This window comes from Bos javanicus, chromosome 18 (assembly GCF_032452875.1).
Source record: "Bos javanicus breed banteng chromosome 18, ARS-OSU_banteng_1.0, whole genome shotgun sequence".
Classification (NCBI taxonomy): domain Eukaryota; kingdom Metazoa; phylum Chordata; class Mammalia; order Artiodactyla; family Bovidae; genus Bos; species Bos javanicus.
The window spans coordinates 48,275,341-48,301,739 of NC_083885.1; the positions used below are offsets into that span (position 1 = coordinate 48,275,341).

The following is a 26,399-nucleotide window of genomic DNA, read 5'->3' on the forward strand; positions in this document are numbered from 1 at the left end:
ATGGGATTTCCCAGGCAAGAATACTGGAGTGGGCTGTCATTTCCTACTCCAGGGGATTTTCCCGACCCAGGGATTAAACCTGCATCTCCTGCAATGGCAGACAGATTCTTTACCACTGAGCCCTGGGAAGCACTGCTGCTGCTGCTAAGTTGCCTCAGTCGTGTCAGACTCTTAGCAACCCCATGGACTGCAGCCCACCAGGCTCCTCCGCCCATGGGCAGCACTACTAGGTAATAAAGATGGACTTCAAATCATGAGACTGGTTCCCAAGTTCATGCTTTTCTTCCTTTCAGACTCTGCTTCTCACCAGGCCAGAGGCAATGTTATAGTGAGTTAATGTACAAGAAGCCCTTGGAACAGTGCCAGGCACAAAAGTACACAAGGAGTGTCAGTATTATCCTGGTACAGAGAGCATGCAGAGGCACCCTTTCTCTCATTTCTTCAAGTGCAAGCATCTGACCCTTTAGGGGAAGCTAGTTGGATTTCCCTGGTGGCTCAGACAGTAAAGGGTCTGCCTACAAGGCGGGAGACCTGGATTTGATCCCTGGGTAAGGGAAGATCCTCTGGAGAAGGAAATGGCAACCCACTCTAGTACTCTTGCCTGGAAAATCCCATGGGTGGAGCGTGGTAGGCTACAGCCCATGGGGTCACAAAAAGTCAGACAGGACTGAGTGACTTGTTTCACTTTTCAACAGTGCTAGTAGTCCCCTCCCCAGAAATCCACACCAGCCCATACTCCTCTCCCAACCCCAAGTCCCTTGGACTGAAAGGAGATCAAACCAGTCTATCCCAAAGGAAATCAGTCCTGAATATTCACTGGAAGGACTGATACTGAAGCTGAAGCTCCAATACTTTGGCCACCTGTTGCGAAGAGTCGACTCTCTGGAAAGACCCTGATGCTGGCAAAGATTGAAGGCAGGAGGAGAAGGGGACGACAGAGGACGAGATGGTTGGATGGCAATACCGACTCAAATGGATATGAGTAAGCTACAGGAGAAGGTGAAGGACAGAGAACCCTGGCTTGCTGCAGTCCCTGGGGTCGCAGAAGCGGACACGACTGAGCGACTGAACAACACAGGGTGGGTGAGGTGGCGGGGAGCAGTTAACCTTCCACCCTCCCCGTTTCCGAGAGGACCAGTTGGGCGGTGCTGGGGAGGGGCAATGAGTCAGGGTTAAGGACTTTGAACAGAGGTTGGGTGGGGCTCCTCAGAACTTCCTGGCTGGCCCACGGCCCCTTCCCAAGGCCCGCCCCCTACCCTCGCAGCCCTGCTCCAGCCCTCTGGCCCTGTACACACACCTTCTCTCACTACCATGGAGTTCGACCTGTCGGCAGGTGCGCTGCTGTGGAGTGGGGAGCTTGAGGGCCAGAATCAAACCCAAGGGTCTGCCTCCGGGGAGGGGGGGGGGGGGCATTTTCTGTGCCTGCGCCAACCCATCTAATGTCTCTTCTCCCTACAGCCGTGGAGTCCACCTCCAAGAAGCCCCAAGGGGCAGGCAAGGTGGGAGACCCCAAGCACAGCTCCCCCAAAGTTCAGGGCGGGTCAGCTGATAACCTAAAGGTAAGTCACCTTATTCCTGGGAATTGCTTTTTGACCCCAGGACCCTGCTTGGTCTGGGGCCTCCGACTTGGGGGGAATGGGAGCTGGGAAAAGGGTCCCTCGCCTCACTGGTGTGCCTCCCAACTAGCATCACCACGGCCATGGCCACGGCCAAGGGAGCGCCTCAGATTCCAGCAGCAGCTCCAGTGATTCGGAAAATGAGGCGAAGGTAAGAGGCTTCCCCCTCTGTAGCGGGTGCCCGGCGCCCCAAGTGAGGGCGGAGTCCCAGCCCGGAACCCGGGCCGAGGACTCACCGGCGGAACCCTCTCTCCCCTCCTACCCCCATCACCCCCGGCCCCACAGTCCGGCTCGGAGCAGCACAAGAGCGCCTCAGGCAAGGTCAAGAAACCCAAGGTGAAAAAGGAGAAGAAGAAGAAGGAGGAAGGGAAGAAGAAGGCTTCCCACTGATGGGTCTGGGTGGGGCTCATTAAACCTTTGCTCGGCCTCCTGGTCGCCTTCTGGTTGCGAGGCGCCGTGAGCGGTCCCCGGCCTCCTCCTCCCTTCCCGGGCCGGGCCTGCCCCCTGCTGGACACCGCGCGCCAAGGAGAAGCTGGCCAAGCCGTGTCCGTCACGGTTTATTGTTTCTGGAACAGTGGCCGCCCTGCTGGGGGGCGGCCTGTGCAGCTGGAGATCTCAGCACCTCGGCGAGGGCGGGGAGGGTGGGAGGGGCACGGGCTGCGGGGCGCCCCCGGTGGCCGGCAGGTGGCCGGGAGATGAGCTGTGGCGGCATCGCCGGTGGGGGTGAGGGGGCGGCGGCCGCCGGAAGCAGCAGCGGCAGGAGATGTCGCGGGGCCGCCCTCACCGCACCAGGTGAAAGGTGAGCCAGTACATGAGCAGGGGCTGCGCCGCCGCCACCGCCATAGTCAAGTACATGCGCAGCTGGTTCCGCGCCCCACGCACCGGGATGCCCTCGGCCGCCGCCTCCGCCAGGATCTTCAGCCGCAGCGTCCGGATCTGGACCGGGGAGGGTGATCACTCTTGAGCCCGGCCTCCTTCGGCACTCCAGGTTCCCCACCCTTCCTTCCTAGAGTGGCTGGGCTCAAGTCTGCTTCTGGGGGCCTCGGGTTTCTCCTAGATCTCCTAACACACAGGGAGGACCTCCTTGTCCTCCCAGGCCTTGGGAGAAAATGTGAGGGTTCCAAACTCAACTGCCAAGCCAGGGCCTTAAGTTGGTGAACACCTGGTCCAAAAGGATGGCCAGACTTGGCCCTTTGGCCACCATCAGCTTGTGCTGCACTGGACGATTTTTTAACGCAAGTCAGAAATGCCATTTTTTCTCCCCAACTGTTTTGTTTAAACCGCCCCTAAAGTTGTAAATAATGACATGTAAATTGAAGTTTATCTGTGGGGCAGATCTGGCCCACCAGTCACTAGCTTTTGCTCTCTGCTCCTCACACTTTTCATACATTCATGGGGTTCTCACGGCAAGAATGCTGAAGTGGTTTGCCATTTCCTTCTCCAATGGACCACGGTTTGTCAGAACCCGCCACCATGACCTGTCTGTCTCGGCTGGCCTTACACGGCATGGCTCATAGTTTCACTGAGTTACACAAGGCTGTGATCCATGTGATCATTTTGGTTAGTTTTCTGTAATTGTGGTTTTCATTCTGTCTGCCCTCTGATGGATGAAAATAAAGAGGCTTCTGCAAGTTTCCTGATGGGAGGGACTGGCTGTGGGGAAAACAGGAGTCTAGCTCTGGTGGGCAGGGCCATGCTCAGTAAATAATTAAATCCAATTTTCTGCTGAGGGGTGGGGCTGTGCTCCCTCCCTGTAGTTTGGCCTGCGGTGGCCCAATCCTAGAGTCTGCAGTCTTTATGGTAGGCTATAGGCTCTATGGTAAGGGTAAGGGCGATCTCCTCAAAAAGGACTTATGCCAGCACGCCACACGCTTCCTGGGACTGCTACTATCAGGACCCTGCGGCAGGCCACTGTCGACCCACGCCTCCGCTGGAGACTCCCAGACACTCACAGGCAAGTCTGGCTCAGTCTCTTGTCACCCAGGAGAAGGGGGCGAAAGAGGATGAGATGCTTGGATGGCATCATTGACTCAATGGGCATGAGTTTAAGAAATGCTGGGAGACAGTGAAGGACAGGGAAGCCTGGAGTGCTGCCGTTCATGGGGTCACAGAGAGTCAGACATGACCATACGACTGAACCATCTAACACTTGCTCACACTGATACTCTCAGTACCCTGAAGTGGAATCATTATCACCCCAGTTTACAAAGGGTTTCCCTGGTGGCTCAGTGGTAAAGAATCTGCCTGCCAAGCAGGAGACAGGTTCAATCCCTGGGTCAGGAAGATCTCCTGGAGGAGGAAATGGCAACCCATTCAAGTATTCTTGCCTGGGAAATCCCTTGGACAGAAGAACGTGGTGGGCTCTACAACCCATGGGGTCACAAAGAGTCAGACATGATTTAGCAGCTAAACAACAACCACCTTTTCAGAAAAGGGGAAACAGGTTTAAAGAGAGGAAGTGAGCTGCCCAGGATCCAGCAAGGCCTGGGGTTAAAGCCAGGCTTCGTGTACCCCAGGGGTCCTAACCAGCCCTTCTATACCAGCTGGAAGGACTCTCAGAGAAGCTACTTCAAGGACACTATACTCTTTTCATCCTAAAGGAAATTCTGGAAGGAAAGCCCACCGTCCAAGAAAAGCGGAGTGAGAGCCCACTGGCTGGCCCCTCCTCTCCCTTCAGCAACCCCCCAGACATCCCCCTCTTCTGGGAAGCTCTAGACCCCCAGGCTAGGGCAGCCACTCCAGGACTCCTCAGGTCACCAGTATGGCTATAGGTCTAAACTCCCACCTGACATTCCTTGCTCGGATGACCTGAGGGACCCCCAACTCTGTCTAGAAGGCCTGTGCCCAGAGTTCCACCCTCCCTTGAGCCCCAGCTCACCATGAACACAAAGATGGACACGCAGCACCAGCCCAGCACCAGGTAGTAGCCGATCTTCCCAAAGAGCAGGCCCATGAGGACCCCACCAATCATCCTGTGGGGAGACGGGGGAAGGCTGGTCTGAGGACGAGGCCCCGGGGCTGGAGGCTGGCAGCGGGGAGGCAGGGGGAGTACTCACCCAACATACTTGTAGCCCAGGAAGGCCACCAGGTCGATAGTGCTGAGGTCTGTGTTGACAGTGATGAGGTAGAGGCTGAGCAGGATGGCCAGCACCTCCACTGTCAGCCAAGCCAACGCCGAGCTCGCCTGCAGCCCCAGGAGGTCTGGAGAGAACCTGCGACGCCCGAGCTCTGTCAGCCAGCTGGCTGGCCCAGACCCTCCCAGAGCAGGGGGGGACAGCCTCTGGGGGCAGGGTGGGCGCTAGAGACCCAGCAGGGACCAAGATGGATGCGGGCCCTGTCCTGGAAATCCCATCCCGAGTGACAGACAGCCCAGAGAGGTGAGGCCAGATGTGGGGAAGCACAGGGCGGGGCAGGTGTGTGACCCCATGGGGAGGGAGGATGTCCGAAAGGAGGGGGCACTTGAGCTGAGGCTTGAAGGAGTAAGGAGCTGATGGGGGAAGGAGACCTCTGCCATATCCCCAGCCTCAACAATTCATGGCTCTAATGACAATAGTTTTCCATGCCACGAAGGTAATGAACAGGGGTCTGTGAGCAAGAGGTGGGGGCCTGACCCAGGCTGGAGGGTGGGGAGGCTTCCCTGAAGCAGTACCAGCACAGGGGAGACATGAGGAGTGGGGAGGAACACACTCCTCAGCAAAGGGAGCCAGGTGTGCAAAGACCCTGGGGGGGCAGCCCAGGTCCTTGGCAGAAACAGAAAGAGGACCAGAGTGGCTCAGCAGAGTGAAGGGAAGGGGCAGAGAGAGACTGCAGGCGGGCAGTGATAGGCTCCGGAGCTGGGGCTTGGTCTGGGGACAGCTTCTGAGCAGGGGGCGGAGGGGGGTTGGCATGGCCAGGCCCACCTCTCAGAGAAGACCTTCCTGTTGTAGTTGGGGTGCAGGAGGTGTGTGGGGGCCGGGCAGTTAGTTAGGAGAGGCCAGGGGAAGGCTAGATTCAGTGTCACCCGCCACAGGGTGGGGAAGAAGAAAGAGGTGAAGGTAACCCTGAGGGTACACCGAGGGCTCTGTCTTGGGCTAAATGGCTACACGGTAGGACTGTTCTGACCCAGGGGAACCAAAGAGACCTTCTTGACTGTCCCCCCCGCACCGCAAACCTCACACCACTCAGCTGACCCCAGGTCTCTTACCTATCCTGGGTCCCCAGCGCCAGGCCAGCCACCAAGACGTAGGTGATGAAAGCCATGGCTGTGGGAGGCAGACACACAGACACTGGTCAGAAGAAGGACCATCGGGGCCTCCGGGCACCTAAACGTCTGCCCGAGACAGGCCCGCCCGGAGGGAGGAGGTCGCCGGGTGGAGGTGGGTGGGATGAAACCTGGAATGTAGAGGTCAGGAGCGTTGACGTCAAAGCGGGGGGCCACCGGCGTGTCCTGCTGGTACTGCACCTCCCAGTCCTGTGGGGAGAGTGGGGGGAGCAGGCAGGACCTGGAGCGGGGTGCCTGCCCCTGTGCAAGCCCTCTCTCGGGGCCAATCTATCTGGCCTGCCCCTCAGTCTCCTTTACCCCTGCCCATCATGTGCCCTGGGGGGCCAGTGCTCACCTGGTGTAGGTAGGGAAAGACGAGCAGGCCCAGCTTTTTGCCTACATACATGGTGTCCACGGCGAAGTAATACTTGAGCTTGGTGACAGGAATGAAGCGGTCGATCTGGGGAGGCAGAGCTCAAACCTGAAGCCCCGGCCCCACGGCCCCTGCCTGCCCCCCACCTCCCACCAGCCCGGCCCACTCACGTTCTTATCCACCAGCTCCTTGCCCTGCGCAGCGAGGCTGCTCCCATAGGCCATGGCCATGTTGGACACAGGATCAGCCAGGAAGGCCCCCTGGGGCGAGGCGGAGGCTGCAGGGTAGCCCAGGCCACCAGGCACCCGCTGGGCCCCATAGCCCCGGCTCTGGGCTGAACTCGTGTCATCAAAAAGCTGGTGGGGGTCAGCCATGCCTGGCTGGGACACAGGAACCCTCCGCTTCGAGGCTGCAGGGGAAGAAGGGTAGGAGCCTTATTCATTTGTCAGGAGCTCTCCTTCTGGCTCCTGCTACAGTGGGGCACTGATTTGGACGTCAGATGGGTTGTCTAACCAACTATGGTGTTAGAGAAGACTCTTGAGAGTCCCTTGGACTGCAAGGAAATCAGTTCTGAATATCTACTGAAGGACTGATGCTGAAACTCCAATCCTTTGGCCACCTGATGCGAAAAACTGATTCATTGGGAAAGATCCTGATGCTGGGAAGGATTAAAGGGAGGAGGAGAAGGGGACGACACAGGATGAGATGGTTGGATAGCATCACCAACTCGATGGATATGAGTCTGAGCAAGCTCCGGGAGTCGGTGATGGACAGGGAGGCCTGACGTGCTGTAGTCCATGGGGTCACAAAGAGTCAGACACGACTGAGTGACTGAACCGAACTGAACGTAGGGTTGTCTAGTCAGGTCTGGGTGGCCTCTGCCATCCATCCACCCATCCATCCATCCTTCCAGATAACGATGATGATGATGAGAGTGACGGCCACTATGTATGGGGTTGACTGTGCACAAATCCTCTCCTAAGCCTTTACAAGCAAAGTCTCTAGACAGACAGCCTCTCTTCCTGTTCCCTCTTAGTTATTCAGCTCCAACCGCAGGGGCCTTGTTGCTCACTGAACACACCAGGCACTGTCCATCTCAGGCCCTCTTCACTGGCAGTTCCTCTGAAGCTCTTGCTTCAGACACCCTCAGGACTCCCTCTTCTCTTCGAAGTCTTGGCTCCATGGCACCTTCCCCAACTATCCTGTCGACAACAGCATCTCCCTTGGTAACACCCCGCATTCCCTTTCTGCGCTTAATTTGTATCTATAGAACTCAGCACCAGCTGACATACTAGCTGTTTAATTTCTCTTGTTTCACTGTCTCCCTCACTCCAATGTGAGCTCCCCAAGGTAAAGAGTTCTGTCTTGTTCGTGGCTGAAACCCTAGCCTCTAGAACAAGGTTGGAGTAGATACTTGATTTAAAAAAAAAACAAAAACCTGATGAATGAATAAATGGCCATTCCCATTTTACAGATGTGGAAACTCAGGCTTAGAGAGGCTAAGTGGGGACTTCCCTGGTGGTCCAGTGGCTGAGATTCTGTGCTCCCAATGCAGGGGGGCCTGGGTTCAATCCCTGGTCAGAGAACTAGATCTCACGTGCGGCAACTAAGACCTGACGTAGCCAAGTAAGTAAATAGATAAATAAATAAAGAGAGGCTAAATGACTTGTGCAAAGGGAGTGACAGAGCAGGATTCCATCCCAGGTTGGCCTGTTAAATATTATAATAATTAAACCCCAACTGACCACTGAAATCACATCAGGCCATGTTCTAAACACTGTGGATGAACTCATTTAATCCTCACAATAACCCATTCTGTGCTGGTGATACTATCATCCCATTTTACAGATGCTGCTGCTGCTGCTAAGTCGCTTCAGTCGTGTCCGACCCCATAGACAGCAGCCCACCAGGCTCCTCTGTCCCTGGGATACTCCAGGCAAGAACACTGGAGTGGGTTGCCATTTCCTTCTCCAATGCATCAAAGTGAAAGGTGAAAGTGAAGTCGCTCAGTCATGTCCGACTCTTCACGATCCAATGGACTGTAGCCTATCAGGCTCCTCAGTCCATGGGATATTTCAGGCAAGAGTACTGGAGTGGGTTGCCATTGCCTTCTCCTTTACAGATGGGATGCCCCCAAAGAGGTTCAGGTCCTTGCCCCAAATCATACAGATAGCATGAAGCAGAGCTGGGTCTCAAGTTTTCGAAAGGTCCCTCTGCTTCATATGGGGAACAGGCTGGGGAGGCCGGGTTAGGGAGAGGAGAGGAAGGAGGTGAGGAGATGGTCCAGGTAGGAGAGATGGATGAGGTGGGCATTGGGAGGGGGGGCAAGGGGGTCACTGCTTCTGGATGAATCTGGAGGTAGGGCAGGATTTCGGGAAGTGTGCTTGGCTGGGGGAGGGTAAGGAAGAGGGAGGAATCCACGTTGTCTTCCCAGATTCTGGCCTGAGTGGGTGGGGTGCTGTCTACGGAGATGGGAAATATGAAAAGGGCGGATCTGAACCCAGCGCTCTGGCTCCAGCACCCTGACCCAAAGCGATGCCTCCACAGCAAATTTACTGAGTGCCTCCTCTGTGCCAAGCGCCATGGTGGGAAAAGGGCAGTAGGATTACAATGGGATGGGGGAGAGGGGTCAAATAATCCACATCATGGCTTTCTCCGCACCTCCATTTTCTTCTCAGTGGAAAGGTGTCCACTCTGGGGCAGAGTGACACTCATAAGCTGCTCAGCCCCTGGCCTGGCCCATAGAAGAGTGATCCATCTCATCACCTGTCATCAGTTATTAGCCCCTCAACTCTTCCTCTTCATTATGTGTAGCCTGAAAACAGACCCAGGGAAGTCCTCGATCTCAAAGCCAATAGCGCCAGCCCTGGCCCACTTGTCCCTGAGCACCACTTCTCTTTCCCTCTCCCACTTCTGGCCAAAGGGCTGGTTTCCTGAAAGCTTTGGCATAAGCCCTCCCTTCCTCTTTGTCACCACCTCTGACCTTGGCAGTTGGGGTTCTGCTCTCACTGGTCCCTTAAATGCACCAGCAGGTAAGGCCCTTGGCAGCACAGAGGCCCTTGCCACAAATGCCAACCTCTGACTCAGTATCTGCTTTCCTGGCTTCTGAGACACCGTACTACCTTTTTCTCTCTCCTGTTGGAGTCCCACAAACATCGACTGAGCCCCTCTGTGTGTTAGGCTCTGCTGGCAGGCAAAGTGGATACAGCAGTGAACAAAAGGGAACCGCTCACGCCCTTATGGAGCTGATGGTCCGATCAGTCCCTCAGTCACTGGTTTCTCTGCAGCTCCCTGAACTGTGTGACCCAATTTTTCGCCCTTACCCTTGTCTTCTGCCTCTTACCTAGGGCAATCTCACCACACTCCAGGCTTTCAAAGCCACCCACCTGATGCCCTGGGCTGTCTCTAGCCACCATATCCTGCCATGGCCCGCTGGCTACCCCTGGGCCTTTACCTCTGACATTGGTTCTCAGCCACCATGTCTCAATGTTACCCTCCTTTCTCAGATTTTGTCATCTTGCACCTGAATTAAATGTCCTACCAGGTTCCCCTGTTCATCCCTGGACCCAGCAGAGATTATTTCATGCCCTCTGCCTAAGATCATTGCCCACTGCACTGAGAATAAGACCCAAATGCCCATGAGGCCCTGCATGACCCAGCCCTGCCAACCACCCTGGTTTGTTACCTCTCTTGGGACTCATTCCACCAGGCCACAAGGGCCTCCACCTCTCGGGCCCTGACCCTGCCAAGCTCCTCGCCTCCTCAAGCTTTAGAATAGACAGTGCTATCACCCTAGAACACGTTCCCACAATTAACACCGGCCAATAGAGCACCTGGCCTCAGCTCAAAAGACTCCTTCTCAAGAGACCTTCCTTATCCTCCATATGAAGCCCTAGCCCTACCTTGCTCTTTCTCATAATATCCAGTGGTTCTTTTTTCTCTTTTAAGCAGTTAATACAATTTCTAAATCTATCTTGTTTACTCAGCACAAGCCTCCCAGGCTTTTCCCTCCCATCACAAATCCCCTTCTCATTCCTCCTCATCAGCTGTATCTCTTCCAGGAAGCTTCACTGACATGGCAGGGCTGGGTCAAGTTTCCTAATCTGGCTAACACACACCTCCATCCCAGTCATAAGCTCTCTGACTGTGCTTCCCCCATCCCAGCCCTGAGCCCTATGCCTGCACATAGCTCCATCACACTAGACTGTTGCTGTCTTCCGCTTTGTACTGGTAGCTCCATGAAGACAGGAAGCAGGACTGATGGGCACGTCTGTGTCCCCAAGATCCCCTACTAGAGGGCCAACCAGGTATCTTAACAACGGTTGAAGGGAGGAATGCAGGCATCATGACTTGAGGCCTACTCAACTCCCCCCCACCCCATCAATTTCCAATTTACTCCCTTTACAGTTCTAATTACTTCCCAAATTATCTTGCTGACTAGTTTACTTCCGAGTGTAGTGTCTGTCTGCCCACTAAATTCTGCGCTGTAAGTTGTCAAGTTGTAGGCTACCACTGGGTATTCAAATTCCACCAGCACAGGGCCTGGCACAAGTGAGTTGAAGCAAGATACGCTGAATGAATAAATGAGATGCACGGACGCTCCTGGAGATGAAGAGGAACTAAGAGATAGAAATGCACAGACACGGGAAAACAGCACAGTAAATCCAGGTTCAAATCTTAAACGAGGAGTAAACGCGGCCCTCTGCGATCACGTAGGGCTATAGGACTATAAACGCCTTCCTATGGTGCGTGGGCAACCGCGCAAGGCCACGGAAGGGCGGAGAGCGGCCAGAGGGCTAACTACAAATGAATGGAAGTCGCGTTTTTCTGCACATCACACAATATCTTGCCCAAACTTGTTTTCTTCTAAAGGAATTTCCTAAAGAAAAGAAGAATCGACCCCAACGCGCCCCCTACCCGACCTGGCATCCCTGCGCCGTGCACACGTCGTAGCTCCCTGACCTCGTGAACTCTGACCTGTGGCGACCTCGCCAACTGCCGAGGCGGCCCCGCCACGCCCCGCCCTCCCGATCGCTTCGGTCGGCCACGTACGCCACTTACGCTGCCGGGGCGTCCCCACCGCCGCCAAGCCTCCCGGGTTCATCTTTCGCCGCCGTAGCCGCAGCCGCCGCAGCCGCCGCCCCAGCCACGGTTCGAAATGTGCCCGCCCGGCTCCCGTAACCACGCCCTACCGGCAACACGGCAGCCAATGGGCGCCTCGATCGCCCAAAAGCCACGCCCTCTCACGGCGGCCTAGAGAAGTTGGCGGTAAGAGGAGAGTTTGGAGGCCGGTGACGTAAGGCAAGAGTCAGGCCTGCAGGGCAAGGAGGGCGGAGCCGGGAAGAATCCGTGTAGTGGGAGCTGTCGTGCATGCTGGGAAATGTAGGTGTCGTGCGAAGAGGCCGATGGGAAATGGAGTTCTCTGTAAAAAGCGCTCAATTTAGCTCCTGAGAGCACTGGGGAGCCAGAGAAGGGTATGGAGCAGGAGGAGACACATTTGTATTCCCCAGCGGCTAAGTGGAGTTGTGCGGGCTCTAAGGCTTATATAGTTTTGCCAGACTTTCGGTATTAAAGTGATTATTTAGAGTGACAAAAGGACATCCAGCAAGTTAGATGGGAAGAACCAGTTGTCTTTTCTTGAGGTGTATTGTTGAAAAACAAAACTAAACCGAGAAAATATGAAAACCTCGCGAGCTTTATTCAACAACTTATGAATTAGGCAGCTTCACATCTAGTAAATAGGAGGGAGTTTATAGGAGTTGTACAAAACGCAGGGGTTTTATGAAAGGAGGCAAGGAAGTTATTAACAAAAGAAAAGGAAGAATTGTTTCAGGCCAGGTCACCTTCTTTTGGGGGGAAGGTGAGAATCTATCTTGTAGAATACTTCTACCTTTGTAGGTGGGAGTTGGGGGTGGGAGTGGGGAGTGTAGAAATGGAGAGGTCCCACACGACAGATTACCTCACTGGTGCTGACCAGGAAATTCCAAACTGGCCGATTAAGATTACCTTCCTGGGGAAGGACAAAATTGCAACTAGGTCAGATATTAAAATCTAGGTTCGGTATCATGGGGCTTCTTTGGTTGCTCAGCTCTTAAAGAATCTGCCAGCAATGCAGGAGACCTGGGTTCGATCCCTGGGTTGGGAAGATCCCCTGGAGAAGGGAAAGGCTGCCTACTCCAGCATTCTGGCTTAGAGAATTCCACAGACTGTATAGTCCATGGGGTCGCAAAGAGTCGGACATCACTGAGCGACTTTCACTAATGTGTTGGTATCATGGGGTTTAGCACAAGTGGCACATTTGGGGGTCTCTGGTTTTCTTTTTTAACACTATCTTTAGACATTTCCCCAAATATTCATAAAAATGCTCCTGTGTTGCAACCTGGTTTCCCTGGTTTGCCAAAAACATTATGACCCTCCACAACTGAGCGCACACAGGCGCACCTGCTAGTGAGGAGCACTGAAAATTGTTACCTTAGTTTCTCCTGTGTCTGCCCTCTGTCTCTCCCTGTCTAACTCTGTCTCCTCTTTCTCCCCCCTCAGCCTCCCCTTTTCTGTCGCTCAGTTCCTCCAGTTATCTCAGGCAAAGATAATGGTAGAAATGACTTCTGAGGAGTGATAGTATTCCGGAAGGATGTCAGCAAGTGACCCTGTCACTGTGGCTTTCCCTTTCCTCCTGTGTATGAAGTTATGAAGTTGCTTAGTCGTGTCTGACTCTTTGCGACCCCATGGACTGTAGCCTACCAGGCTCCTCAGTCCATGGAATTTTCCAGACAAGAGTACTGGAGTGGGTTGCCATTTCCTTCTCCAGGGGATCTTCCCAACCCAGGGATCGAACCCAGGTCTCTCGCACTGCAGGAAGACGCTTTACCCTCTGAGCCTTTTCTGGGGAACTTGAATACTGTTCTGGTCTCTCAGTTATGAGTCCTGGCTCCACAGTCCTGTAGGCATCGCCATCCCAGCCCCTGTCTCTCTGCTTCCCTCATCACAGCCCCTGATCCTCTGATCTGTCACTCTGCTGAAGTGCTGGGAGCCCCCTGAGGGCAGGACCCAGGACAGCCTTGGTCGCTGCTGTTTCCCTGGCATCAACCAGCAAAGGGCCGGGCACAAAGTGGGAGCTGAGCAAAGATTTAAGTGACTAGCTAAGGATCATGCATTGGAGAAGGAAATGGCAACCCACTCCAGTGTTCTTGCCTGGAGAATCCCAGGGATGGGGGAGCCTGGTGGGCTGCTGTCTCTGGGGTCGCACAGAGTCGGACACGACTGAAGCGACTTAGCAGCAGCAGCAGCAAGGATCCCCAGTCTGTGAAGGCACAGGTGACACCTGGCCCTGTGGTGTCCCCCTTTGTGGCGTCCCCTCCAGGTGGATGCATTCCCACTCCAGAACGCACGACTTGACGAATGGATGGAGGGCTGGATTTCAGTTTGTCCCTCTGGCCCCTCAGCCAAGCGCCCGGGTGCGGCGCAGTCGGGCAGCGACTCCTCGGTCCGCGGGCGTAAAGGAGTTTTCGGATTCTCTCTGGCACAGGGAGCCGCCCGCTCGGGGGAGGGAGCATCCTGCCGGTCTCCTAGGTCCGGGAGCGCTGGGCTCCTCCCCCTCGGTGCCCACACCTGGTGGTGGGGCGTGCCTCAGTTTCCTCCACCTCGGCCCCTCCCCTTTTTTCTTTTCTTCCTCTTTGGGTAGCTGGTGGCAGCGCGTCGAGCACTCCCGGAACTGAAGCCCGGCGCCGGACGATCGGGAGGCGGGGGCCACGTCAGCGGGGCGGCGGGGGGCTAGGCGGGCCGACCGGCTGAGCCATGCGGCGGGGTGCGCTCCTGGCGGGCGCCCTGGCAGTATATATCGCGTACCTGGTGCTGGGCGCGCTGCTGGTAGCCCGGCTGGAGGGGCCGCACGAAGCCCGCCTCCGAGCCGAGCTGCGGATGCTGCGCCAGCAGCTGCTGCGGCGCAGCCCGTGTGTGGCCGCCCCCGCCCTGGACGCCTTCGTGGAGCGGGTGCTGGCGGCCGGACGACTGGGGCGCGCCGCGCTCGCCAATGCCTCCGGGTCTGCCAATGCCTCGGACCCCGCCTGGGACTTCGCCTCGGCTCTCTTCTTCGCCAGCACGCTGGTCACCACCGTGGGTACGTGAGCGCCGCCCTGAGCCCCCGGCCCACGAGGACCCGAGATCCCCCGCTCCCCCTCGCCTCCCTAGGGACCCCAGAGCCACCACGAAATACCCCGATCCCAGCAGATCAGTCTCAATTAACTCTGAACCCAGGATGCCCTCAAAACCCCTTGATGAGAACCAGGGACCCACACTTGTGGGATCCTCCACCTTGGGGAGTCCCCATCCAGACCTTTCCTCCCAGTAGGAAGTCCCGCAGTTCTCTTGGGGTCCGGGGCCATCCTCAAAGTACCTTCGGGCAAGCATCTAGGGCTCCCTTTCTCTGCCTTAACTACCTTGGAGACCTGGGTCTAGTCCCCTCTAGGCCTAGAACAATCCTCAGAGACCTCCTTTGAGAACCCAGGGCCCTCTGCCTGAGACCCTCTCCCCATTAGCCACCCAGGACCTCAGCCCTTCTCTCTGGCTCAGACCTCCATCCCCTCCAACACTGTCTGCTGATTCTGCAAATACATCCTTCTGGGATGTGTCCTTCCAGAAGCCTTACCCCAGTCTCCTCCTGGCCCTGGTGGCCCAGTGAGGACCCTGAATCTCCAGACCCTCTCCAGGCACCATCACTAAAGACCTTACTGCCAGTAGAGATCCCTCAGCAAAGACCCAGGGAATCCATCTCAGACTTCCACCCCTCTGGACCTAGACCACTCCCCAGCAAGGGCCCCTGCCCTCCTCCTGACCACTGTCATACTTCCCTGCAGGTAGCCCTGACTCTAGACACAAGACCCCTCTTCACATCCCACTCCTTCTTGGCATCTCCTTTGTATTGGGGGAGCCCTCAATGCAGGGCTTTCCTTCCATTAGGGACACCCCTGCAATTCTGCAGCTCTCAGCTGTGGAAGTGTGGGAGAGAACTCGAGCGCCTTCCAGGAAGAACCATTGACTTTCTAACCAGAAGGTCCTCACCCAGGACTTCCACTCCTCCAGTCCCAAAACAGCTCCAGCAAAAACCCCTAGTGTTTTTCAGACCAGGGACTTCCCACGGGGGCCTCTATTTATTTATTTTGACCTCTCCACTCAGCATGTGGGATTTAACCTGTGCCCTCTGCAGTGGAAGCTCAGAGTCCTAACCACTGGACGACCAGGGAATTCTATAGGGGCCTCTTTGAATGTGACAACCTTAGCTGAGACTGTCACCAATCTCTGGTCCCTGATACTCCTTATAAGAGCCCCAGAATACCTGGGACCCCAACGCTGGTCACACATGCTATCCTTGAGACAAGAATCCACCCACCCCCCAACCAGGGTACCAGCCCAGGGACTCTACTCTCCGAACCTGCTGCCCCCGCCCCTGGACTCCCCCTGTCCACCATGAATTTCTCAAGAAAGGGAACCTCCTTGGGACCTGGGACCCGGGACCCCTTTAGTCTCCTCCAGACCCACAGCTGGGACCTTTTGCCCCAACTCTGTCCCAGCCTGGTTTGGACTCTCCCTCCATCAAGGATGCTCCAGGCTCTTTGTACCCCAGAACCCTCCCCACTATTCACTCAAGACCATTACCGCTTTCTACCCTGGACACTCTGAGCCAGGACATGAGACACACGCCCCCTCCCATCATCCCCTTAGCATTGTCTCCCCCCATCATGTTGGCTCAGGCATCCTTGGGCTCAGAAGCCCCCTCTACCTGAGAACCACCCCCTCCTAATCCCATTTGTAATCCCACTGGTGCCTGTTCCCCTTCTTCCTCTGGACCCAGGACCCCAGCCCCAAACCAGGATCTGTTTCAAACCAGGACACTGGCCTCTGATTTCAGATTACTAACTGGACCCCACAGATCCCCTTCTCTGGACTTCTACAGCCTCAAGTAGGACCAACACACCTCACCCCTCAGCCCTACCTGGGAAATCCCTCACCTCAGTGCTCCTCAGACCTGGAAAATCCCTTTGTTTGTCAGTCTCTGCTGGACCTCCCACAACCCCTCCCCAGCCCACAAACTTCCTCTTTGCCTCTTTGCTAATATTTGGCTTCCCAGGAGACTCAAGTGGTAAAGCATTTGCTTACCAATCCAGGAGACTGAGGAGATGCAGGTTCGATCCCAGGGTTGGGAAGATCCCCTGGAGAAGGAAATAGCAACCCACTCCAGTATTCTTGCCTGGAAAATTCCATGGACAGAGAAGCCTGGAGAGCTACAACTGTCCATGGGGTCGCAAAGAGTTGGACATGGCTTAGCAATTGAGCATGCTAGGATTTGGACTGGGGAGGGGTCTGGGGCTCAGCTAGCCCACACACCTAACTCCCCATCCCTGCTGACAATGGCCTTTGCCATTTGTCACCGGGAGGGCCTTTTGTCACTATCAAGTGGACCAGCAAACCCGGCCACAGCAGCTGGGCTGGATCTCACAGACGCTGGCCACTTGCTGGCTGAGCCTGCCCAACCTGCTTCGGGGCTTCACTCTCCCTGTCTCTTCCTAGATCCTGCCTTCTGAGAAGTTATCCCAGGCAGGATAGGTGAAGAAGCCAAACTCAAGGCAGGCACAGGTTCAGATTCCTGTTCAGCCACTGCTGATCTCTAGTCCTCTGTGTCCTCCGTCATCTGCAAAATGGGGATAATCACATTCCCTACTTCACAGGAATAGGAAGACCTGGTAGAAGACTTAACCACGCCACGTATGGACTTTAACTCACTCATCACAATAAGCCTTGTGAGCCAGGTGCTGTTTGTGGTCCTGTTTCTTAGCAATAGAATCTGAGGCCCAGAGAGGTTGGACAACTTGCCCAAGGCCACACAGCTAGGAAGTGTAGAGTGCAGGTTTGAACCAAGGCTGTCAGGCCTCAGAGTCCCATGCTCTTTTTTTAAATAAAAAAAATTTTTTTTTTTAATTTTGGATGCACTGGGTCTTTGTTGTGGTACGTGGTCTTTCTCTAGTTGCAGCACACAGGCTTCTCTTGTGGCACTAGACCGTCTCTAGTTATGAAGCACGGGCTCTAGAGCACACAGGCCCAGTAGTTGTGGCACGTGAGGTGTGTTGCCCTGTGGCTGGTGGGATCTTAGTTCCCCAACCAGGGATCGAACGCAAGTCCCCTGCATTGGAAGATGGAGTCTTAAATCACTGGATCACTAAGGAATTCCCCAGAGTCCCATGCTCTTAACCAGTGCACCACACTACTTCTTAGGCTTCCATGAATGATGAAGGGTGATACACGTATATCGTAAAAAAATGTCTGACATTCCTTAAAAATGGTAAGTTATTGCAATAGGGGAGAGAGATTGACCTCAATTCAGAGTATAGCAAAGACAGCTGGAGGTTTAGAGCTGAGAGCAGAAGGAGGGGACTAGTGGATGGAAAAGTACTAAGAGGCGACATGGATGCTAAGGGGATTCTTGCTAAATTGGCTTAATAGGATTCTTGTTAAAGACTGCCAAGGACTTCAGTACAAGTGGTGGATAATGAGAAATTTGATCAGATGTCAAGTGTGGGGGATTCTCCCTAAATAAACTTAGTGGCATTGTTGCGTCCAACTCTTTGCGATCCCATGGACTGTAGCCTGTCAGGCTCCTCTGTCCATGGAATTCTCCAGGCACAAATACTGCAGTGGGTAGCCATTCCCTTCACCAGGGGATCTTCCTGACCAGAGATTGAACATACATCGCCCACATTGCAGACAGATCCTTAACTTAGGATTCCTGCTAAAACCGGGCTTAGTCATGAAGAGAACTCAGAGGGGCCTGACTCAAGCTTGGTCAAGCAGGAAGGCTGTGTCCATGAGACATGTCAGTAATAATAACCGAGCTTGACAGAGCCTCATTTATCATTAGTGCTGTTGGCAAAGCCGGGAGCCCTGAATATATCTAGAGAAATGAAAACCCGACAACATTCAGAGAGGCCTCTCCCACAGCGTTCCTGGGCTTGTCACAGGCCCTAGTCTTCTGAGAAAGATCTGAGGCCTGGAGCTGGTTCAGGCAGCCTTACTGCAGTTGAGGCCAGGGCTGGAGGAGTCGGCCCACTTGGAACTGGGAATGCGGAGAGGGAGCAAGCATCACAGTCTTGCTGACTCTTTCCATGACTATGCTAGGTGCCCTGTCCCAACCTGTACTCAAGGAAGGGATCATTTATGAGACCATTTTCAAGTACTCTGAGGAAACAGGCTCAGAGAGAAGTCACTTGGCCAATATCACACAGGGACCAAATAACAAAGCATTGCTTTGGACTCAACTCTTGGAAGTAGCCAGTTGAGGCTCATAGCCCACATTCTATTCTTCTTTCTTTCTTTTTTAAATATTCACTAGTTTTTCAAAAATATTTGTTTATCTATTTGGCTGCCCCGGGTCAAAGTTGGGGTACGAGGGATCTTCGATCTTCTTTGCAGCATGCAAACTCCTGGTTGTGGCATATGGAATCTAGTTCCCTGACCAAGCATCAAACCCCAGCCCTCTGCATTTGGAGTCCAGAGTCTTAGTTCCTGGACCACCAGGGAAGCCCCCCCCTCCCCGCCCCCAACTCTATTCTAACTCTGATTTTTTCTGTTTATAAGAATTTCATGTCATTTGCAAACCTGTCCTTTCAGCCAGGCTGCTAGAGTTTCTCCATCAAAATCCTTGTATTAATGAAGCTTGGAGCCATAAGTGATAAACCTCAAATAACAGTTGCTTAAATACAATGGGAGTTTATTTCTTGCTCACGTTCAAGGGAGTCAGTCCAAGACCAGATTGGTGCTGCATGGTCAGAGACCTTCAGGTTCCAATATAACTCTCAGGCCAGGCGCGGTTTCTATTCCCAAGTTCATCTCATGGTCCCAGATGGCTGCTCAGCTCCAGCCTTCCTATCTGTGATCCAGTCAGCAGGAGGAGGGAGTAAAGAAGGGAGATAGGCGTCTCCCTATCTTTAAGGACACTTTCTGAAGTTACTTGCTTCTTTCATCTATATCTCCTGGGCCATAAATTATTCCAGACCACATCTAGCTGCACTGGAAGAGGGAATGTCTTTATTCCCGGTAGCCACGTATCCAACAAGATCTAGAGGATCCTTTATTTTTCCCTAGTTTTTTTTTTTTTTTTTTTAACTGGGGCGAAATACACATAAAATTTACTATCTTAACCATTTTCAAGTGTACAGTTCAGTGGTATTAGGTATATTCATACTGTTGTACAACCAGTGCCAGCACCCATTTCCAGAACTCTTCTTTTAATATTTATTTATGTATTTAGGCTGCATCAGGTCTTTGTTGTGGTGTAGGGGCTTCTCTTTAGTTGTGGAACACAGACTTAGTTGCCCTGAGGCATGTGGGATCTTAGTCCCTCAGCGGGACCAGGGGTTGAACCCACATCCCCTGCATTGGAAGGTGGATTCTTAACCACTGGACCCCCAGGGAAGTTGCCAGAACTCTTTGGATCTTGCAAAACTGAATCTATACCCTTGTATATGCTGATTCCACACTTGCCCTTTCCTCGACTCCTGGCAACCATTGTTCTACTTTCTGTCTCTGTGATTTGTTTAATGTTTATTTTATTATTTTAAAAAATTAATTCATTTATTTGGCTGTAACCAGATCTTAGTTGTGGCACACATGATCTTCGGTCTTCGTTGCTGCCTGCAGAATCTTTAGTTGCGACATGCGGGATCTAGTTCCCTGACCAGGGATCAAATCCAGGCCCCCTGGATTGGGAGCACACTGAGTTTTAGACAGTGGACCACCAGGGCAGTCCCCTGTCTCTATGATTTTGACTACACTAAGTGCCACATATAAATGGAATTGCAGAGGCTTTGTCTTTTTGCAACTGGCTTCTTTCACTTAGCATAATATCCTCAAGATTCATCCATGTTGTAGCATGTATCAGAATTTCCTTCCTTCAAAGGCTGAATAATATCGCATTGTTTGCACTTACATTTTGTTGATTCATTCACCCATCGGTGGCCACAAGGGTTGTTTCCACCTTCTGACTATTGTGAAGAATGCTGCTATGAACATGGCTGTGCAGGTATCTCTTGAGCCCCTGCTTTCGATTCCTTTGACTATATAAAAGCCAGGGGGAGACTTTCCTGTGGTCCAGTGGCTAAGACTCCACGCTTTCAATGCAGGGGGCCCAGGTTCAATTCCTGGTCAGGGAATTAGATCCCACATGCTTCAATTAAGAAGACCTGGCTCGGTCAAATAAATAAATACTTTTTTGTTGTTGTTTTTAAAAAAAGTCAGAGTCAGGGGATCCTTTTGTGTGGAAGATGGGCTCAGGGGAAAGCTGCTCGTATGGGCAATGCTTTCACACTTTCTTATGGACCACAAGGCTGGATCTGTGGTCTTTTGGGCAAGACATTTTACTGTCAACATGAATCAGACCCCTTACCACCCCAGTCATATCTCTGACCCTTTGGTCTGATTTATTTGGGAAATTACGCATTGCCAAAGTGAGCCAGTTTCACCAACACCTGAATTCCCCTTTGTCGTATTTCTGTTTGCAGAACTCACACCCATACTGACCTTCCTCCAAGAGCACGGTGGGGCTTGTCACACCCATTTAAAAATTGTTTTATTTCTGGCTGCCCTGGGTTTTCATTGCTGCCCGTGGGTTTCCTTTAGTTGAGGAGAGTGGGGGCTACTCTCTAGTTGCAGTGTGTGGGCTTCTCATTGTGGAACACTGGCTTTAGGGCATGTGGGCGCCAGCAGTTGCGCAGAGGCTTAGTTGCCTTGCAGCATGGGGGATCTTCCCGGACCCCTGAGAGAACCTGCACCCCCTGCAGGGCGCACGCTGCCCTGTTGGATTGTGTGGTGTCCGTGGGTTACCAGACAAAGCACTTTGACCTGAGATGGAGCCACAAGAGGGCCCTGAGCAGGGGAGGGACATGACCTGACTCCCGAGTTCACAGGGTCCCTCTGGCTGCATGGGGGGAGAAGGGAGACCAGGGAGGAGGCTGCCGGTAGACAGGACCAGGATGAAGCCTTGGGGTGGAGTGAGGGGGAAAGTGGGTAGGTTTGGGCTCTGTGCAAAAGTTGAGACAACAGAGTGGATGTGAGTGACAAGGGAGCGGAGGATGACACCAGGCTCTCAGCCTGAGCCGTGGGGAGGGTGGAGGTGCCATCACCGGAGATAAGAGAGTCTGGGAGGGGTGGCTTTGAGGCTGAAATTAGTCTTCAGTTTAGGGCAATCACAGACTCCAGAGTGGATGCTGAGTGGGCCGAAGGATTTCCCCCTGACTCCCGCAGGCTACGGGTACACGACGCCACTGACCGACGGGGGCAAGGCCTTCTCCATCGCCTTTGCGCTCCTGGGCGTCCCAGTCACCATGCTGCTACTGACCGCCTCAGCCCAGCGCCTGTCGCTACTGCTCACCCACACGCCCCTGTCCTGGGTGAGCCAGCGCTGGGGCTGCACCCCCCGGAAGGCAGCCCGCTGGCACCTGGCCATCCTGCTGGGGGTCACGGTGACCGTCTGCTTCCTGGTGCCAGCCGCCATCTTTGCCCACCTTGAGGAGGCCTGGAGCTTCCTGGATGCCTTCTACTTCTGCTTCATCTCTCTGTCCACCATCGGCCTGGGTGATTACGTTCCGGGAGAGGCCCCCGGCCAGCCCTCCCGGGCCGTCTACAAGTTGTTAGTCACAGGTGAGTGGGGTTAGGCTGTCTGGGGACTGAGGGCTGGTGTGAGGGTAACCTGGCCCCATGGGACATTGAGAATCACAACCCCATCCTGGGGGATCCCGTAGCTCCATGGCCATGATGTGGGCGGGCTGGGTCCACTCATTGCCTCTCCGCCATCTCTGCAGTCTACCTCTTCCTGGGCCTGGTCGCCATGGTGCTCTTGGTGCAGACTTTCCGCCGTGTGTCTGACCTTCATGGCCTCACAGAGCTCATCCTGCTGCCCACTCCGTGCCCCACCAGCTTTGCGGAGGAAGATGACCGGGTGGACATCCTGAGCCCCGAGCCCGAGCCACACCAGCAGCTCACCACCGGCTCGCACGTGGACTACGCCTCCATCCCCAGGTAGCTGGGGCAAGTGTCAGGTCAGCTGCAGACCAGGCCTGCGGCTGAGGGGCCCTCGGGACTGGAACCGATGGACTAGCCTGTCTACAAGCACACCCTGGTGTTCCTGAGGCCCTGCCTCCACTGTCTGCCCTTTGACCGGCCTGAGCGCCGCCCTGATCCAGGAAGCAGCACTGCCTTGTTTCCCCTGCCCCTCCTCCCGCCTCCCCGCACACTCTGCGTCCCTGACTTTCTCACCGACTCTGTATTTCTCAGTCTTTGCCTCATGCCATCTGCCTCTCTCACCCGAGTAGCCACTCATCACCTGCTGATTCTCCCAGGCTCTGGGCTCAGACCTCATTTCAGGTGCTAGATTGATCACTTCACCTCGGGCCAGTGACTGGCCCCCTCTGAGCCTTGATTCACCTCTTGGGTCAAGTGGGAAGAATATATTCCCTCATTCAAAACTCCCTCCTCTGTGCCAATCCGTGCTGGGCAGCGCTGGGGCCACCACAGTGTTCCAGATGCTCTGGGCCCTGCTCTCATGGGGCTCGCTGTCCTGTCTCCCATACAGTGACAGTTCATAACAGGCAGGACTTCATTAGTGGGGGCAGGGGAAGGTGCAGGGTGGTCAGGGCTGGGGTAGACGAAGCACAGGGAATGTACCCAATCCAGCCGGGAAGGTCAGGGAGGGCTTCCTGGGGGAAGGGGCAACTGCACTCAGACCTGAAATCTGAAGAGTAGTCAGTCTGGGGAAGAAGGTGTACCTGACTCATTTTCCTCCAGTGTGTCCAGGGAGCTAGACATATTTGGATATGCCTGGGGTAGGCCTGTATAATAGAGTCTTCCAGGAAGCTGAGATGGGATCCTAGCCCAGTATGGAAGGTACTGCTTTTAGTGAGACACCATTGTAACAGCTGTTCCTGTTTACCAAGAACTAATTACATTATGTCCCCTGGGCTCTGGAGCCAGCTTGTGTCTGTTAGTTGCTCAGTTGTGTCCGATTCTTTGCGACCCCATGGACTGTAGCCCACCAGGCTCTTCTGTCCATGGGATTCTCCAGGCAAGGATATTGGAGTGGGTTGCCATGCCCTTCTCCAGCTGGAGCCAGCCTGTCTGGGCTCAAATCCCAACTCAGCGGTGTCCTGCCTGTGTCTTTCGGTGGTCATTTTGCCCCTATTTCCTTGGTTTCTTCATCAGTAAAATGGCAATAATGATAGTTCAAAAGATGGTTTCACAGAGCCTGCCATGTTATTCTGGGATGCTCTCTTTGGCTAGGCCCTGTTCTGGGTACTTTACACATGAAGAAGATAATGTAGTAGTATCATTGGATGTGGGCACATTGTAAGTGTCCTTAAATGACCATCTTGGGAACTTGGCTTCTTTCTTGAGGGCACTAGAGAGCCATGGAAGGGATCTGAGCAGGAGAGGGCCATGGTTAGATTTGGGCTTTTGCTGCTGTATGTTTGTGGGGTGGCGGGGGGCAGGCTGGGTGCCCAGGGGAGGCTGGGGCAGGAGTGAAGCAGGAGACAGTGGGACTGGGTGAGGCTGAGGGAAGGGGAGGAGGGGGCAAGTCAAGGTATGCTCAGAAGGCCAGGTGGACGGGCCATAAGGCTTACAGACTTGGGAGGGACAAGGCCAGGGGAAGGTCCGACAACGCTCAGCTGCCCCCGAGGTCGGGGACCTGCGAGAAAACAAATTTGTAGGGAGATGTTGAGGCTTGTTTGGAATGGTGGCTGTGAAGGGCTAAAGGGACACCCAGGAGAAGGAAGCAGGAAGTCACAGGACCCTCGGAGCAAGGACTTAGGGGGTGGTTGAGGCTGCAGACAGATGAGGAAACCAAGACTATGAAGGTGGGTATTGACAGCCCTGGGTGGGAATGAAGAGAAGACCAGCCTTGAGAAATCAGCCATAGCGTATACATCAGTAAGGAAGGATTTGGGTTGCAAGTAACACAATCCTGACTGGCACTGACTGAAGCAGTGAGATGGTTGTATATTGTATATCACCCAAGTTGGAGAGATCTCTGGGTATGATACAGTTCACAACTCCAACAGGGTCTTGTGTTCCTTGATTCCCTGTCTCTCTGCTCTATTACCCTCAGCTGAAGGCTTGGCTCCCACATGGGCTCTCCTCATGGCCACAAAGTGGCTGCCACAGGTCCAGGCATCACAAAAAGACATGTTAATTTTTAGTGCAAGAAGAGGGAAAGGGGTGTATCTTCCCATGGTGCCTCTTTGGAAAGAAGGAAACCTTTTCCCAGTGTCTCCCAGCAGACTTCCTCTTCCAAATCATTGACCAAAATTGGCTCCTGAGTCAATCATCGGCCAGAGTGATCATGGCATCACTATGATTAGCTTGAATTCCTCAGGATTTCCCCTGCCACCAGGGACTGAGGCTGGGGCTGAGGTTTTAGTTTGCAGGCTGGGAAATACTTGAACAAAACTGGGCTTATATTAGAAAGACAGAAAGTTGGGAGAATGGGAGCTATCAACAAACTAGTCAGCCAGGATGATGATGTATAATTATGCAGGTAGGGACCTGCATAAGGGTTGCCTGGACGGCAGGGTGGAAACAACTTGGAGTTGAAGTTCAGGGCTGAATATGCCCAAAGGGGATTTCTTTTTCTTTTTTTTCAGGGGGGACTTCTTTTTCTAATTAACATAGTCCCATATGATGAGCAATGACCCCTCAACCAAAGAGAAGAACTTACAAAAGAGGCAGAAAGGAAGTTCAAGAGAGGAGTAGGAAAACCAGGAGAGTGGGAAATATTGGTGAGAGTTGAGAGACTTTTAAAAAGGGAAAAGTCAACACTGTCAAATGATGCTAAGAAGTCACACAAAATCATTTTAATAACACGAGAGAGAACACTTATATAGGATTTACTACCTGCCAGGCACTGTTCCAAGCTCTTGATACAGCAGAATTTATTTTATGCTCTCAGCAACTCTGTAAGTCATGTACATTCTCCATATTGCAGATGAGGACAGGAGGCCCAGAGAGGTTAAACAACTTATCCAAGATCACACAGGAAGTGCAAGACGGAGATTTAGATGAGGATTTTTGTTTTTTTTGGTCACCTTGCCACATGGAGGCTCAGAAATATCCACTATCTAGTTCTTTCTCAGTCTCCCAGCCTTCCTGGCTCCTCAGCACAGTTGTTGACCCTGCTGCTAAAGTCAGTAGCTGGGTGAGAGGCAGTTGCTTGAGGGAGGAAGGTGCCTGTGTGATCTGGCTTCTGCTCCCCACCACTTCTCCTTCCAGATTCCTTCTTCTAAAAGAAACCAGGCCCTGCTCATTTCAGATACTTAAAAAAAAAAAAAAAGTGCACACTTAAAAATGGAAAAAGTAGAAGAATATTCAATAGAAATAAGTCTTTCTCCTGTATGTGGGCTGTGATGACAGATTTTCTCAGGTCTCCTAGGCATGTACCAGCAATATACCTGTGTGTATACATGTGTCATTAATTGTTTTCTTTCACTTTGCAAAAGTGGTACTGAATGGTGGGGTAGTTACAATCACAGACTCTGGAGGCAAAGTCCCTGGGTATAAATCTGAACTCTGTCATTCCCAAGTCTGTGGTTTTGGGCCACTCATTTCACCTTCCTGTGCTGTTCGCCAATCCGTGAAGTGGTATAACAGCACCTACCTCGTGGACTTGTTGGAGAATTAAGCAATATCTGTAAATCTCTTAGAACAGTGTCTGGTGCTCAATAAAATATTGGCTCATTTCTGTACCTTTTTCATATTATATGTCTCATATATGCATATATAATTTTTATATGCTTTTCTAATATTCTTTTTCTGCACCTTGCTTTTTTTTTTTTTTTTTACCAACTCAAGTGTCATTCAGAGATCATTTCAGAGGCGCAAGAGTAGGTCTCATATCCTTTTCTTTTTTTTTTATTTGTTTTTATTTGGGGTTGCACTAGGTCTTCATTTCTGTGTGTGAGCTTTCTCTAGTTGCAGTGAGCAAGGGCTACCCTTTGTTGCAGTACGTGGGCTTCTCATTGCAGAGCACAGGCTTCAGGAGTTGTAGGACAGGGGCTCATTAGTTGTGGCTCACGGGCCCTAAAGCTTGTAGGCTTCAGGTGTTGCAGCACATCAGCTCAGAAGTTGTGGTGCATGG

The 26,399-nt window shown here is 53.4% G+C and overlaps 3 protein-coding genes across 6 annotated transcripts; 2 read left to right on the top strand and 1 right to left on the bottom strand.

The window, feature by feature from the left end:
- The first annotated feature begins 182 nt into the window (after positions 1-182).
- C18H19orf33 (chromosome 18 C19orf33 homolog) lies at positions 183-3,251 on the top strand. Of its 2 annotated transcripts, none has more exons than XM_061388162.1 (4): positions 183-982; positions 1,459-1,559; positions 1,687-1,767; positions 1,902-3,251. In XM_061388162.1, exons 1-4 carry the CDS (start codon positions 955-957, stop codon positions 2,004-2,006), a joined length of 315 nt encoding a protein of 104 aa, XP_061244146.1. In that variant the 5' UTR covers positions 183-954; the 3' UTR covers positions 2,007-3,251. The 2 variants fall into 2 exon arrangements, with proteins under 2 accessions (XP_061244146.1, XP_061244147.1); XM_061388163.1 differs by lacking the exon at positions 183-982 and adding an exon at positions 1,148-1,333.
- On the bottom strand, positions 2,157-11,407 carry YIF1B (Yip1 interacting factor homolog B, membrane trafficking protein). 3 transcript variants are annotated; one of them, XM_061388155.1, is made up of 8 exons: positions 11,282-11,407; positions 6,400-6,638; positions 6,212-6,316; positions 5,988-6,066; positions 5,800-5,857; positions 4,673-4,828; positions 4,495-4,588; positions 2,157-2,552 (listed from the first exon to the last, which is right to left on the bottom strand). In XM_061388155.1, the coding sequence occupies exons 1-8, from the start codon at positions 11,331-11,333 to the stop codon at positions 2,397-2,399; spliced, it is 939 nt and encodes a 312-aa protein (XP_061244139.1). In that variant the 5' UTR covers positions 11,334-11,407; the 3' UTR covers positions 2,157-2,396. The 3 variants fall into 3 exon arrangements, with proteins under 3 accessions (XP_061244139.1, XP_061244140.1, XP_061244141.1); XM_061388156.1 differs by having other exon boundaries at positions 11,291-11,406; XM_061388157.1 differs by lacking the exon at positions 11,282-11,407 and adding an exon at positions 11,152-11,251.
- Positions 11,408-13,518: 2,111 nt separating this feature from the next.
- KCNK6 (potassium two pore domain channel subfamily K member 6) lies at positions 13,519-26,007 on the top strand. The gene is made up of 3 exons (XM_061388158.1): positions 13,519-14,345; positions 21,518-21,913; positions 22,075-26,007. Exons 1-3 carry the CDS (start codon positions 14,024-14,026, stop codon positions 22,293-22,295), a joined length of 939 nt encoding a protein of 312 aa, XP_061244142.1. The 5' UTR covers positions 13,519-14,023; the 3' UTR covers positions 22,296-26,007.
- The last annotated feature ends 392 nt before the right edge of the window (positions 26,008-26,399 follow it).